Below are 15,808 nucleotides of genomic sequence, written 5' to 3' on the forward strand. Positions count from 1 at the left end.
AAGAAAGAGAGAGAGAGAGAGAGAGAGAGAGATGGGAGAGAGGGAAGAGGGGAAGGGTGTGGGAGAAAGAGAAAGATGGGACAAATGGAGAGAGAGGGGGAGATAAATGAGGAAGAGAGAAAGATGTATGACAATGTGAGAAATTGGAAAATACAGTAAAAGAGAGAAAGTAGCAACAGAAAGAGAAGTAGTGACAGGGTGAGTGATAGAAACCAGAGATACTGAGAGAGAGAGAGAGAGAGAGAGAGAGAGAGAGAGAGAGAGAGAGAGACTTCAACTATCTGTACATTGTTTCAATACTGTACATAGCCAATAATATAACATTTGAAATGTCTAAATTATTTTAAAACTTTTGTGAGTGTTATGTTTACTGTTCATTTTTCATTGTTTATTTCCCTTTTGTTTTCATCTATTTCACTTGCTTTGGCAATATAAACATATGTTTCCCATGCCAATAAGTCTCTTTGAAATGAATTGAGAGAGAGACAAGAGAGAGAGCATGGGTGTACTGATCTCCTCCCTCATGGATAAATAATCACTCTAAGCTCTGGCTCAGTTTAATGAGTGCTGCCAATGAGCTAATACCAGACAACTATGAACTCCACTATCCTAGTCACAGACCCACAGGCAACCCCAGGACAGGGTGACAGGAGTGGAGAGGAAAACGAAGAGAGAGGAGTGAAAGACAAGGCCGGGATAAAGAAAGTGAGGGACAATACTATGAGAGGGAAGAGTGACCAAATCCAGACATAACATTGGCCAGATGAGTGAGGGATGAGGGGAGAGGGGAAAAACGAGTTAGGCCCCTATATAGGGGAAGGGCTCAGAGTATTGAAAGTGAAAATAGATTGGGAGAATTCAGAGGTGAACATTGTGGACTGACAGAGGAGAGGAGAAAAGGAGAGGGGAGAGCAGAGGAGAGAAAATGAGAGGTTAGGGGCAAAGAGTGAAATATGCGATGAGAAGGAGGGAATTACAATGAATCAATGTTCTCTGCACGTCTGTAAAACACATGGGTTTACAGATTAGCCTTAAAGCTGGATGATAATATGGCTTTGCAATGTTGCTTTGGTGGACAATAAGAAAATGCTGTTTTTTGATTAGTGGGTGCAGTGGGTGCAGTGGGTGATTAGTGGGTGACTAACCCCGACCTAGAGATCTGATCTGGGTGTGCAAGCTTCAGTTCCAGCCCTGTTTTAATACAGCTAATCAAAATCTTTAGAATCACACCTGAGTGTCATCATTTGATTGTGACATCTGCGTCAAAGATTTTGATTGTGAAATCAATGTTAGTGGTTATTGGATTGTAACGTTTGTTCCAGTGTTAATTGTATTGCGACACTTGAGTAGTGTCATGATTGTGGGACGTTAGAGCCAAACAGCAGAGGGCGCAATAATCATCCATTTGCCTCATTCCGCCACTGCTGGGCTGTTGTGCATAGAATTCGATAATTGAATGGTACATGTATTACAATTGACCTAATCAGTGTAAAATATTGGAGAGGGTGTACTTTCCCATAAATTAGCCTACACATTACGGGTAGATTTTTTTTTCTAAATCAAAACGTGAAGTTTGTAGCATCCTCCATCAAAATGTTTTCATTTCAAATAAAAAGACAGTAGAAAACTGAAGAGGGTACATTGACGAATATGCCTAGTTTAGTTTTTTGTAAAATACAGGCAAGGCAGCTCGCCTTGAGGCTAAACAAATGTAAGTGTGCGCCCTATTAACTATGTTGTCCAGTCTGCTGGAAATCAACAAGGTTTCCGTTTTGGATAACACAATCTTTTAAAAAGTATAATTCCTCAATATTCTCATCCTTTTGGGAGTTTCTAAACTCCAGTCACATATCGTTTGATTTCAAGGAACTGTGACGTTGCCTAGGGATAGTCCATGACATCACACCCAGTAGCGATCTCTCCGCAGTGTGGAAATAGTTGAAGAGCGCACGCAGTCCAATCCACAAAACACATTTTTAGCTAAGCGAGAAATATACATTTGTGAGTTTCTTGTCAGCATCGCTTGGACATGATTTATATTATTTTTAACAGGCTCTGAAAGACGCGCAGTCAGTGAAGGACGTTTGAAAACTGACTTGTGATTAGTTGAAGATTAAGTTCAAACCGGGAAAAGACACGGATAGAGGTTTTTTTTTTAAATCAACGACATAAGATTCATTTAGATCAGAGCACAGACAGCATGGCGAGAGAAGACGCTCGACATTGGCATGACTTCACAAAAATGATCGGACTGTTCAGCGTGGTCACGTTGCTGACTTTTCAAGGTAAGACAAACATATTTCCAAAACAACCATAAATTCACCAGCAGCCTACGTTATCTTATACTCTAACCACGGATCGGTTGGTTGTGTCACCTGCTGGGGAGGTTTCAGTTACGATCCAATCAACGTGCAGGTGTACACTAGGTCTTAACGTTTTTTTTTTCAGGCTAACATTTTCCTTCTTACGGTCGTGAAATAAATTATGAATAAACAAAGTCTACTTGTGTCCCTCAACTAATTTGACTAGACTATTTTCTGACCGTGACACTATCTCACTCGGTAACCAGAGTTTCGGCGTAAAGTAGGCTACGCGGTGTTTTTGCTCTTAAGGTGTGGCTCAGTTGGCAATCGAAGTATATGTTTCTCTCTGGTGCCAGCAGGTGCATTGTCACTTGTTCTGTTCCAAATACAACCCTAGCACTGTTGCGTGTCCTTGATCCTCTTTCCCCAGGACCACGCTTCTCCTTCAATTCCTTACGTCCCCCTGCGCCTTTTATTTCCTCCATCATCCTCGATTAGTACCAGTTCACAACACATACATTGGGTTAGAAATAGCTTTTAATGTAAACAGTGCAGCAACAGGGTGTAGCCTAGTTGCCACCAACAACAACAAGTGTTTGAGGCTGCAGTATCACACTTGATAGCGTCCTTGTGGCCTGTGCATTTTTAATAAACACCTGTGCCCAGAGCCATATATTTAAGAAATAAGGCCCGAGAGGTGTGGTATAGGTCCAATATACCACCGCTAAGGGATGTTATTATTTCGCGACGCAACGCGGAGTGCCTGGATACAGCCCTTACATACATCAGGGGGGTATTCCCTTCCATGCCGAGAAGACCGTGCGTCCGCCATAGCAGGCAGCCGTGGTATATTGGCCATACACCACAAACCCCCGAGGTGCTTTATTGCTATTATAAACTGGTTACCAACGTAATTAGAGCAGTAAAAATACATGTCATACCCGTGGTATACAGCCTGATATACCACGGGCTTCAGCCAATCAGCATTCAGGGTTCGAACCACCCAGTTTATAATTAGTTAGACCAACTGAGAATTTTTCTAATTCTAGACATACAGTTGCATAGTATTGTTTAATTAAATATTCACCATATAATGTTAAAGTAAAAATCCATTCAAACTATATTTTGGTATTTTTCTAAATGTTTTGCATGTCAGCAGTCAAGTTTAAGATATTGGACTTTCAAAAAGCAAAGTGTCACGTTTTGCATCATATGATGTATTTTGCTCTGCATGATGATGTGGCTGGTGACACTGCATCTTGAAAGTCCAATATCTTGAATACTTTACTTCTGAAATGCAAAACATTTTGGGACTGCATCAACAACAGTCGACTAATAACTCAAATCTTGCATTTGTATTTTTTTTGTGGATTTTAACCTGGCTGCCATCGAATGTTGTCATGTAAATGCATCATAATGCTCATTCTAGACATTCCGTTTTGTAGTCTTTAAAAACAACATTCCTCATGTCATTTCAATGGGGAGCTAACATGGCTAATAAAAAGGGAAACACTGCTGTTCAAATGAAAATCAATCACCTGAACAGCAGTGTTTTATTTATTTATTTAATTTTTATTGTGTGTGCATTTTACCCCTTTTTCTCCCCAATTTTGTGGTATCCAATTGTTGTCTCATCGCTACAACTCCCATATGGGCTCGGGAGAGATGAAGGTTGAAAGTCATGCATCCTCCGATACACAACACAACCAAGCCGCACTGCTTCTTAACACAGCGCGCATCCAACCCGGAAGCCAGCCGCACCAATGTGACGGAGGAAACACTGTGCACCTGGCAACCTTGGTTAGCGTACACTGCGCCCGGCCCGCCACAGGAGTCGCTGGTGCGCGATGAGACAAGGATATCCCTACCGGCCAAACCCTCCCTAACCCGGACGATGCTAGGCCAATTGTGCGTCGTCCCACGGACCTCCCGGTCGCGGCCGGTTACGACAGAGCCTGGGCGCAAACCCAGAGTCTCTGGTGGCACAGCTGGCGCTGCAGTACAGCGCCCTTTTAACCACTGCGCCACCCGGGAGGTCCCTGTGTTTTTATTTTTATTTGTCATGATTTCACCTAGAACTCCAGCACCTGCAAATAAGTACCTGGATGCATAGTAGGACAGCACCCACTGAAAAATCAGGCTACTGTCCCCAACTAGTTCTAGGTGGGGACAGTAGCCTAACCTATTAGTTTTGTTTCAACAAATTTCCCGCTTAGGCTATATTTAACTTCTCAACTGTGCCCACTTTTGGTGTCACACTTTCATATAAAGATCAAAATATGTTGCCAATGTATTTGCTGTATTCAGAAGGTTAATTTATTCAGGTGTGGTAGGCTTCGTGCTCAGGTGTGCAGATTCTCTCCTTACACTTGCAGAGTGATCAGGCAAGTTGGCCCAAACAAATGTAAATCTCTATATTCATTTATTTTTAGTGGCAATTTAACCCAGACCTCTTTATTTTTTCCTTTCCCATGGATAAAAAAAAGTCAACACTGTCTAAGGAAACCTTAGTGCCACAGAAAGAGAGGGTAGTGGCCTAGCCGAGTCCTACTGTACTGCCTGCTGTAGTTGATTACAATTTTATTTTATTTATTTAACTAGGCAAGTCAGTTAAGAACAAATTATTATTTTACAGTGACGGCCTAACCCGGCCAAACCCTAACCTGTACAACGCTGGTCCATTTGTGTGCCGCCCTATTGGACTCCCAATCACGGCCGGTTGTGATACAGCCCGGGATCGAACCAGGGTCTGTAGTGACGCCTCTAGCACTGAAGTGCAGTGCCTTAGACTGCTGTGTCACTTGGGAGCATTGTACATAACACAAAAATAATAATATCATCATCCGGCCCAGAAATGTATTTGCTTTTGTGATTTATTTATGGCGTGGACCTTTTCAGCCCAAATCCATTTTACAGAACATCTAGTGCACTTAGGGGGAAGGAAAACGGTGGCAAACAAAAAGGTTTCTCCATATTTATCAGGGAAAATGCTGGTTTAACCAGTTCAAGTGTAAAAATCTCCCTCTTCACTTTACTGATTTTACAGAAAGAGCCTCTTACACGACAATGTTCAGGCCTTGTTTGTGTTTTTTTTTGTTCTTTGCTAAGCCAAGAAAATCTTGTTTATAAGGAAATGACCAAAAAGAGTTTCAATAGCTTAGTAGAGGAAGGTAGGCTTAGTTCAGTTCTCATCAATTTCAATTTAATATAGTCTCATAACACAGCTTACAATGTAATAACATTGAGTTTAATTTGTTTTGAATTAAGGTAGGCTTCTATAGTATGAAAATCAATAAAAGACATGTCGTAGAAAATTAAGTTATCTTGAGAGAATGGATGGGATTCCACTTTGAGCCCTGAAACGACACTGTAATACCCCCTAACGAGGTGGAGACCCTATGTGGGTCAGGAGGGCTTGAACCCTGTTACCATGGTGATGTTTTATATTGAAATAGGGCTATGGGGTCAGCTGTGACTGGTTATGTTGTCTTTACGGCTGAGTAAGCGGCGTTGGTGTGTGTGTGAGAGCGACTGGTGGGCTGGCAGGGTCAGGGGAGAGAGCAGGCTACAGTCGCACGCTGTTGGAAGAAGAGAGAAATGTGACATTAGGCCAAATTGACTTTGTGCACTGACCAGCAGTGAAGACACTTGAGATCCTCCTGATGGGTCTCTTCAGCCATTTGGGAACCGGTGGCTTCTTTAGAATGATGCAGAGACGGTTCAGGCTGAGGATTGTGTTCGGAGTCAGTCTGTTGATGGTTGGTAGGTCAGTTGGTTTATAGGACTGAATGAACAACTGATTCAGACCCCCCCCCCTCCCCCGTCCTCCCCGCCACCACCACTTGAGCGCCCTCCCCCGCCTGCCAGACCCAGTACATACAGGGGGCCTTGTTCTCTTGTCTTTTATTTTCTACCATCTTTCATGTTCCTGTCCAGCGCTTTTGTTTGAGCGACGTTAGTTATTGGTTTATTCAAACGCACTCCCTCCTCTCCCTCTGTCCTCAAGGCCATGCTGTTTATGGGTGTCTGAGAGGGGGAGGGAGAAGGGGGTGAGAGAGAAAGATGTGTAATTCCAGGGATAAAAGAATGTGGAATGTGTGTTTTGAGGGGATGGGAGACTATAATTGAAACATTCTTATCTAAATCAATGTTTCTTCCCAGACAAGCACAGCAAAAACAACGCTGCAGAAATAGACTAGTCTCATTTCAAATTGGAAAAGCAACCTTTTTTGAATGTGTGAACTTTTCAATGAATGTCTGTATGCTCCAGGTGTTATGTTAATGAGGTGTCCTTGCCCCTCTGCTATAGAGCTGCAAATGCCATGGGGATTGGGAAAAGGTCAGGTGTGTGTGTGTTCGTTAGCCTTGCTTTGGCTGCTTTTAGTATGGCTTCATCATGGCCCTGTCTCTCACTCTCTCACACACACACACACACACTGCAGGGCCTGTTTAGAGCGTAGAGCAATAGTTGCCCTCATCACCAGTAAACCTCAGTTGATTCAGACATAAATGTGTGTTTTTAGTTTACAGCCCAATGCAGTCGTGAATGTAATACTAAGTGTGTGTGGACGGTGCCCAACACCTGTGGCCCTGACTCTGCTGCCTCCATGGAATTCTAATTCAATCCTCATTTTATGGCAGTTTATAACAGTTCATCAATGAACTACATTCCACATAGAATGAAAAGAACTAATACAGTAAGTCAAGCCATAGAGCTTATTGATGCACGTGTCTATAATCAATGTATGTGGAGAGACGATGGTTATTTTCTCTGTATTCATATTTCCTTTAAATCAAAGGCCAGACTAGGTTGTTGTTGATTTAACAAACATCATTTAGACAGGATGGATAGTTCTAGAGAGAGAGTGAGTGAAGGGGAGAGGGATGTATAGAGAGCGAGGGAGAGTTTGGTCGGTCAGCAGCAGTTCTTGTCGCTGAATTGTAAGTTTTGCTTTTGGACTGGGAGGCAGGAGCAATAGTAGTTGACACACCGCTAGCTAGTGATAAATTAGGGTGTGTAACCTGAGGCTATGCTGTGTAGGGCTGACACCATTTAGTCGATTGTTTGGTAAATAGGTCAACAAATATATATTTTTTTCGACAAGCATATGTAAAACAAAAAAAAATAATTATGGCACATGAGACAGCTGTCTGATTCACGCCCGTCTCAGGGGACTAGTCCATTGCGGTGGCCGCAGGGATGGCACACTAGTGTCACCAGTAGTACATTTACTGTTAATTCCCATCATTTCTAATCTACAATGTTTGTTTGGTTATGGTAATTTCTGTTAATGCATTCAATATATATTATTACTACAGTCTTGTCATCGGAGGAATGGACACATTGTTTGTAGAGCGCACAACCTAGACTACACTTGTGAGCAAGTTTTGGTTTATTGCATTCCATTTATGAGTTGTCAATGTATTTGTTGTCTTTTGTTTGGAGCACTCCTGTCAATGTTGAGTAAGGACACGCACCTGATTGTGCATAGAAGTAGGCCTATAGGCTACCTGGCCTGCATGCAGAAGTAGGCCTATAGGCTACCTGGCCTGCATGCAGAAGTAGGCCTATAGGCTACCTGGCCTGCATGCAGAAGTAGGCCTATAGGCTACCTGGCCTGCATGCAGAAGTAGGCCTATAGGCTACCTGGCCTGCATGCAGAAGTAGGCCTATAGGCTACCTGGCCTGCATGCAGAAGTAGGCCTATAGGCTACCTGGCCTGCATGCAGATGTAGGCCTATAGGCTACCTGGCCTGCATGCAGATGTAGGCCTATAGGCTACCTGGCCTGCATGCAGATGTAGGCCTATAGGCTACCTGGCCTGCATGCAGATGTGCCCATTCGAGGATCTGATAGAATTAGTAGCCTGTCTTATCTCACCATCACTGTGTAACTTCTCAAAGGAATATTTTCTTTGCCTCAAACAGCAAGTAAACAGTCTGTTTTTTACATCCATTTGAGAATGACAATGGTTTCTCAATGTAGCCTATTTGAAAAATATTTCCAACTCTCTCCCTGTTGTTAACCACTCAGCATGAAAGGGGGAAACAATGTCATGCTCTGCTCTGGTGGAAACGTCATAAAACAGGCTTACCTGATTACTTCTTACCCCTTGGGAAAATAGTCTACAGCTGTGTCTGTCCAGAGTGAGGGCTGGACCAAGTTATTAGTTGATGCAGTGTTTCTAGTTCCTTGCAGACAGGCCATAAGTAGCCTGTTATTTTTAGGATATATATTTTCTACCTGCAGGCTGCAATGTTTTAATTTGTTTTATTTTGGCAATTTTTACATCTTGGTAATAGTTACTTTTAGATTTGTATAATTTTCATTTAAATATAATTTTGATTAACCACATGACGTTGATTTTGCGATATGAAGACTATAAGTTAAATGAAACTGTTCCATAAAAATGTCTCATAGCAAAGGGTCTGAATACTTATGTAAATAAATGATTTCTGTTTTATTTTTAATAGATTTGCAAACATTTCTAAACCTGTTTTCTCTTTGTCATTATGGGGTATTGTGTGTGTATATTGAGGATTTAAAAAATGTATTTCAACCATTTTAGAATGATAGGGTGTGTGTCGCTCTTCGGTCAACAGTTTTAGAACACCTACTCATTCAAGGGTTTTTCTTTATTTTGACTGTTTTCTACATTGTAGAATAATAGTGAAGACATCAGAACTATGAAATAACACATGGAATCATGTAGTAACCAAAAAAGTGTTAAACGAATCATAATGTATTTTATACTTTAAATAGCAACCCTTTTCTTAGACGACAGCTTTGCACACTCTTGGCATTCTCTCAACTAGCTTCATCTGGAATGCTTCGCCAACAGTCTTGAAGGAGTTCCTACATATGCTGAGCACTTGTTGGCTGCTTTTCCTTCACTCTGCGGTCGACTCATCCCAAACCATCTCAATTTGGTTGAGGTCTGGTGATTGTGGAGCCTGGACACAGCCTGGACCTAAACACAGGTGTGTTGGGTCATTGTCCTGTTGAAAAAAGGACTACCCCATGAATCTGGTTGAGAGAATGCCAAGAGTGTGCAAAGCTGTCAAGGCAAAGGGTGGATTTCAAGAATCTCAAATATATAAAATACATTTTGGTTTGTTTAACACTTTTTGTTGGTAACTACATGATTCCATATGTGTTATTTCCTAGTTTTGATGTCTTCACTATTATTATTAGAAAATAGTAAAATAAAGAACATTTTGAGTAGGTGTTCTAGAACTGTTGACTGTGTGTGTGACTACTCTCAGTTGAACAAGATGTCTTCTTTGTCTGGGGAATCCCTAATGCGGAGAGTCAGATGGCATCTCAATAACCAGTTGTGTGTGTGTGTGAGAGAGGCAGTTTGCCGGGTGGTTTCTTCAGGATGTGGTGGTTTTCCTCCCTGTCTACCACAGCCGTCTGAGAATAGCCTCCTTTTATCTCTACATATTCATTAAACTGACACGTCCTATCAAAGCATCTTTCAGAGGGTGTTAAATAACTAATGATGGATGGATCAGGGCATCTTTCAGAGGGTGTTAAATAACTCATGATGGATGGATCAGGGCATCTTTCAGAGGGTGTTAAATAACTAATGATGGATGGATCAGGGGCATCTTTCAGAGGGTGTTAAATAACTAATGATGGATGGATCAGGGCATCTTTCAGAGGGTGTTAAATAACTAATGATGGATGGACCAGGGCATCTTTCAGAGGGTGTTAAATAACTAATGATGGATGGATCAGGGGCATCTTTCAGAGGGTGTTAAATAACCAATGATGGATGGATCAGGGCATCTTTCAGAGGGTGTTAAATAACTTGATGGATGGATCAGGGCATCTCAGAGGGTGTTAAATAACTAATGATGGATGGATCAGGGCATCTCAGAGGGTGTTAAATAACTCATGATGGATGGATCAGGGCATCTTTCAGAGGGTGTTAAATAACTAATGATGGATGGATCAGGGCATCTTTCAGAGGGTGTTAAATAACTAATGATGGATGGATCAGGGTATCTTTCCTGGAATGACTCAGCCCCAATGCTGGGAGCAAACATGGTGGCTCACGATGAGGTCATTCAGAGATCCTCCACTGGGAGTGTTTGTTTTCCTGGGAGGGATGCCAGATTTGAGCATCCCATCCACTCAAAGGGAGAAGTAGAAATCCTCCCCTTTAAGGAATGCCAAATGCCATTACGATGAATGGGAGTGGAAGGGTTTACAATATCATAGCTCCGCTGAGGTCATTGGGGTCAGGTTGGATTCCAACTAGAGCAGGACACATCTGTAGATGTTATCAAGGCTGGATATGGTATGAATCAGTTGAAATGCTGATACCGCTCCTCATCATCCATTCCTCTATCAAACACTTCTTCGTCACAGCAACACATTTGCACACACACCCGTTTATGTCTCCCTGCCTGCCTCTGTACACTCAACACAGTACCTTAGAGAATCCGTGTTTAGCTTGCCATGTTGGGTGTAGGAGATTCTCTTTGACACAGTCCCAGATGATTACCCAGCTACAGTGGTAACACCCCCATCAAGAGAGACTGAGTCTAGGAGCAGCCCCTGAATAGGACATGGCATAACACTGCAGCAATGGTTTCACAGTACCAGTTACCCAGACTCCTGCTGTGCCCAATGAAACGGTGACCCAAACAGTGGTGAAGTACCCAATTGTCATATTTGAGTGAAGGTAAAGATGCCTTTCATAGAAAATGACAAAAGTGAAAGTCACCCAGTAAAATCCTACTTGAGTAAAAGTCTAAAAGTATTTGGTTTTAAGTATCAAAAGTAGAAATAATTTCAACATGAAACATGTATTTAGTGAGTCCGCCAGATCAGAGACAGTAGGGATGACCAGGGATGTTCTCTCGATAGGTGTGTGAATTAGACAATTTTCCTGTGCTGCTAAGCATTCAAAATGTAACGAGTACTTTTGGGTGTCAGGGAAAATGTATGGAGTAAAAAGTACAATATTTTCTAAAGGTAATGTAGTGAAATAAAAGTAGTCAAAAATATAAATAAAGTACAGATACCCCAAAAAGCTACTTAAGTAGTTCTTTCAAGTATTTTTTCTTGAGTACTTTACAGCACTGGACCCAAAACACCAACCAAGGCGCTAAGACTAGGCTGCTGGTTAAGGGGGCTGAGAGGGGTGGGTACAGTTGGAAAGAAGGGGGCAGTGTTAGTGGGGGAGCAGAGTGGAGATGACATCATACTTTTAAATTCCTCACAGTGGCAACTTGGCACAGGGATAAGGGGATTTGGAGGAGAGAGGGGGATAGGGAGGCAGGATCTGCTCATTTGTAGTTTAGCATCATCCCTCTGACACTTTAACGGTGACACCCAGCTATCACTGATGGAGTTGGGCCATTTATTTCTAACCTTTCTCTCTTTCACATCTTCTGTCTCTCTCCTCTTGTCTCTCCCGTCTCTCTCCTCTTGTCTCTCCCGTCTCTCTCTCCTCTTGTCTCTCCCGTCTCTCTCTCCTCTTGTCTCTCCCGTCTCTCTCTCCTCTTGTCTCTCCCGTCTCTCTCTCCTCTTGTCTCTCCCGTCTCTCTCTCCTCTTGTCTCTCCCGTCTCTCTCTCCTCTTGTCTCTCCCGTCTCTCTCTCCTCTTGTCTCTCCCGTCTCTCTCTCCTCTTGTCTCTCCCGTCTCTCTCTCCTCTTGTCTCTCCCGTCTCTCTCTCCTCTTGTCTCTCCCGTCTCTCTCTCCTCTTGTCTCTCCCGTCTCTCTCTCCTCTTGTCTCTCCCGTCTCTCTCTCCTCTTGTCTCTCCCGTCTCTCTCTCCTCTTGTCTCTCCCGTCTCTCTCTCCTCTTGTCTCTCCCGTCTCTCTCTCCTCTTGTCTCTCCCGTCTCTCTCTCCTCTTGTCTCTCCCGTCTCTCTCTCCTCTTGTCTCTCCCGTCTCTCTCTCCTCTTGTCTCTCCCGTCTCTCTCTCCTCTTGTCTCTCCCGTCTCTCTCTCCTCTTGTCTCTCCCGTCTCTCTCTCCTCTTGTCTCTCCCGTCTCTCTCTCCTCTTGTCTCTCCCGTCTCTCTCTCCTCTTGTCTCTCCCGTCTCTCTCTCCTCTTGTCTCTCCCGTCTCTCTCTCCTCGTCTCTCCCGTCTCTCTCTCCTCGTCTCTCCCGTCTCTCTCTCCTCGTCTCTCCCGTCTCTCTCTCCTCTTGTCTCTCCCGTCTCTCTCTCCTCTTGTCTCTCCCGTCTCTCTCTCCTCTTGTCTCTCCCGTCTCTCTCTCCTCTTGTCTCTCCCGTCTCTCTCTCCTCTTGTCTCTCCCGTCTCTCTCTCCTCTTGTCTCTCCCGTCTCTCTCTCCTCTTGTCTCTCCCGTCTCTCTCTCCTCTTGTCTCTCCCGTCTCTCTCTCCTCTTGTCTCTCCCGTCTCTCTCTCCTCTTGTCTCTCCCGTCTCTCTCTCCTCTTGTCTCTCCCGTCTCTCTCTCCTCTTGTCTCTCCCGTCTCTCTCTCCTCTTGTCTCTCCCGTCTCTCTCTCCTCTTGTCTCTCCCGTCTCTCTCTCCTCTTGTCTCTCCCGTCTCTCTCTCCTCTTGTCTCTCTCTCCTCTTGTCTCTCCCGTCTCTCTCTCCTCTTGTCTCTCCCGTCTCTCTCTCCTCTTGTCTCTCCCGTCTCTCTCTCCTCTTGTCTCTCCCGTCTCTCTCTCCTCTTGTCTCTCCCGTCTCTCTCTCCTCTTGTCTCTCCCGTCTCTCTCTCCTCTTGTCTCTCCCGTCTCTCTCTCCTCTTGTCTCTCCCGTCTCTCTCTCCTCTTGTCTCTCCCGTCTCTCTCTCCCGTCTCTCTCTCTCTCTCCCGTCTCTCTCTCTCTCTCCCGTCTCTCTCTCTCTCTCCCGTCTCTCTCTCTCTCCCCCGTCTCTCTCTCTCTCCCCCGTCTCTCTCTCTCTCCCCCCGTCTCTCTCTCTCTCCCCCGTCTCTCTCTCTCTCCCCCGTCTCTCTCCTCTTGTCTCTCTCCTCTTGTCTCTCCCGTCTCTCCCTCTCCCGTCTCTTTCCTCTTGTCTCTCTCTCTCCTCTTGTCTCTCCCGTCTCTCTCCCTCTCCCGTCTCTCTCCTCTTGTCTCTCCCGTCTCTCTCCCTCTCCCGTCTCTCTCCTCTTGTCTCTCCCTCTCCTGTCTCTCTCCTCTTGTCTCTCCATCTGTAAAATCCTCTGTGGTGCGCTCAGCAGATCTGTATGGCACTGAGCACAGAGGCCCTTGACATTGTCATAGCTGGACATACGCATGTTTCCGTTGTCATTAGCAGTCACCTTAATGTGTCCAGATGGAGAGTGTGCTTTGTGTTATTGATCCTGTATGGATCAGGGAAGGATGCAGTGTCCTTATGCGTTATTGAAAACATTTAGGTTTTGCACTGACAGTTCCGTCAAACCTCTCTCTCTTTCTTTCTCTCTCTCTTTCTCTCTCTCTCTCTGTGTCCAAGTCAGTTTGACAGTTCTCACCTCTTGCTCTCCCATTCTCTTCCACTTTTTTTCTCACATCTTTCTGGTTTTTCTTAGTGTGTTGTATGTTATCCGTGACGTCACAACCTGTCTCTTCCACTTCTACACCCCCAGTTGGCTTTTCTCTGCATCTCCGTACAACTCACTTTGAGAAGGTCAAAATCACACTTACCAGCCTGTCTAGACAGGCAGGCAGGAGGGGAGGATATTTACTTAGTTGTGACAGGACCCTGTTTACGGTGACACGCCTAAGACCCAACCACATCATCACATGCTACTATGGGCTGTTGATGGTGAAGAATTTAATGTCCCAGTTCTCTCCTTCTTCCCAAAGTGTACACTTGTTCACTTCCCTTCCCTGATTGGAAATGGAAATGACTGGTATAAGAAGTATGGTGTAAACTCCCACTAGCCTATGCCTCCACCAATCCAATGCTTAGATTTGTGGGAAGTAGTTATTTAAAGCAGGAGAGAGGACATACCGTGTTATTGGGCTACAGCCAGGGAAGACATTTAGGCAGTGAAGTGGGAGTTTATTTAGTGTGGGACATTTTTATCAGAGATAAGAGTGGAGCAGGAACAGAACATTCAGTTATGTTTAAATGGTTCAAGACGAAACAGATATTACACAGTGTGTTGTCTTCTATTTCCCCATGTTCTTCTGAATCTCAGAAACATTAAAGGGAAGATGGCCGTCGGCAGACTGCATTTCTGATTAGTCACAACACACTGATGCCCACAGCTATCAACCTTACCAGCTCTGTTTGGCTTGTTCTGTGTGTATCCCAAATGGCTCCATATATAGTGTACTCATTTTAACCAGAGACCTATGGGTCCTAGTCAAGTGTGCACGATATAGGGAATAAGGTGCCATTTGAGATGTCACCTCTGTCAATTACAGTGTAGTTATGCAACTGCCACCCAAAGCAAACCTCATGATGACCTTTTTCAACTTGAATTTCTACAAAAGACGAGCCTATCTGAATGATCACCATTGAGATTCATTGCAGCCACCAGGACTGGTAGAAAACAGAATAGGAGAAGACTGGAGTGACAGGTTGGCCTTTTCCTCTCACTGGGTTTTGTCAACAGGGTGTACCAAAGTGTTTGTTTACTACAGAGAGTCTTGGCACTTCATCTAAATAGAATTATGTGTTGAATGAGCCCCCCACACACACACACTATAGCTGATCCCATCCTTCTTGCACAGCCACAGTGGGGTCTCTGACTCAGTCCTATTCCTCTATCCCTCTGCTCTCTGAAAGCCCTCTAACTAATGAATCCAATCTACCTCCTGTAGCTCTATCCCACCCTCTCTCTCTTTCTCTCTGCCTTTCTTTCTCCATGTCTCACTCTCTATCCCTCCTTATCTTCCTTCCTCCTTCTCCATGTCTTGCTACCTTCTCTCTCTCTCTCTCGCTCTCTCTCTCTCTCTCTCGCTCTCTCTCTCTCGCTCTCTCTCTCGCTCTCTCTCTCTCGCTCTCTCTCTCTCGCTCTCTCGCTCTCTCTCTCTCGCTCTCTCTCTCTCGCTCTCTCTCTCTCGCTCTCTCTCTCTCGCTCTCTCTCTCGCTCTCTCTCTCGCTCTCTCTCGCTCTCTCTCGCTCTCTCTCGCTCTCTCTCTCTGTGTGTGTGTTGATTTCCTGTGAGTAGCTTCTTAACTTCCTCCTCTGTAATTTGGTCCTCGTAATTGATCCGTCTGTTCAGTAAGCGCCTGTCTTATAGTCCGTGTCCCCCTCTCCTTCCGTCCCTCATCCCTTGTTTCTCCTGCTGTAATTTGAATGTCTTTGGTTCCCTTCTTTCTCTGCTCTTTCTCTCTCCTTCATCTGCCTCTCTCTCCCCCTCTGTCTTATTCCCTCTGTCTGTTTCATCTACATCAACTTTGAAGTTTCTCTTTAAGCCTGCCAATACAAGCTCCTTTCTTTGCTGCTTCTTTCCCTCGCTGGTTTGTAACGGTGCCTTTCCTATCATCATGGTGTATTGCTGCCTCTATATTGCAGTCTCTCTCTGTCTTCTAACAATGTTCCCTTTTCTCCTTCCCTCCCTCCCTCCCTCCCCCACTCCTGTCCC

The 15,808-nt window shown here is 44.4% G+C and overlaps 1 protein-coding gene across 3 annotated transcripts in view; it reads left to right on the forward strand.

The window, feature by feature from the left end:
* Positions 1-2,085: 2,085 nt before the first annotated feature.
* The window catches only part of LOC110512638 (poliovirus receptor), a 90,854-nt gene continuing 77,131 nt past the window's right edge, over positions 2,086-15,808 (forward strand). For all 3 annotated transcript variants that reach the window (XR_016493635.1, XM_036971406.2, XM_036971395.2), the window contains exon 1: positions 2,086-2,285. Coding sequence is in view for 2 of the 3 variants with exons in the window: in XM_036971406.2 (XP_036827301.2) it covers positions 2,201-2,285 (85 nt within the window). In the remaining variant the exon portion in view is untranslated. The remainder of the gene's footprint in view (positions 2,286-15,808) is intronic.

The sequence above is a fragment of the Oncorhynchus mykiss genome, chromosome 3 (assembly GCF_057628025.1).
Source record: "Oncorhynchus mykiss isolate SJ-2025 chromosome 3, ASM5762802v1, whole genome shotgun sequence".
Classification (NCBI taxonomy): Eukaryota; Metazoa; Chordata; class Actinopteri; order Salmoniformes; family Salmonidae; genus Oncorhynchus; species Oncorhynchus mykiss.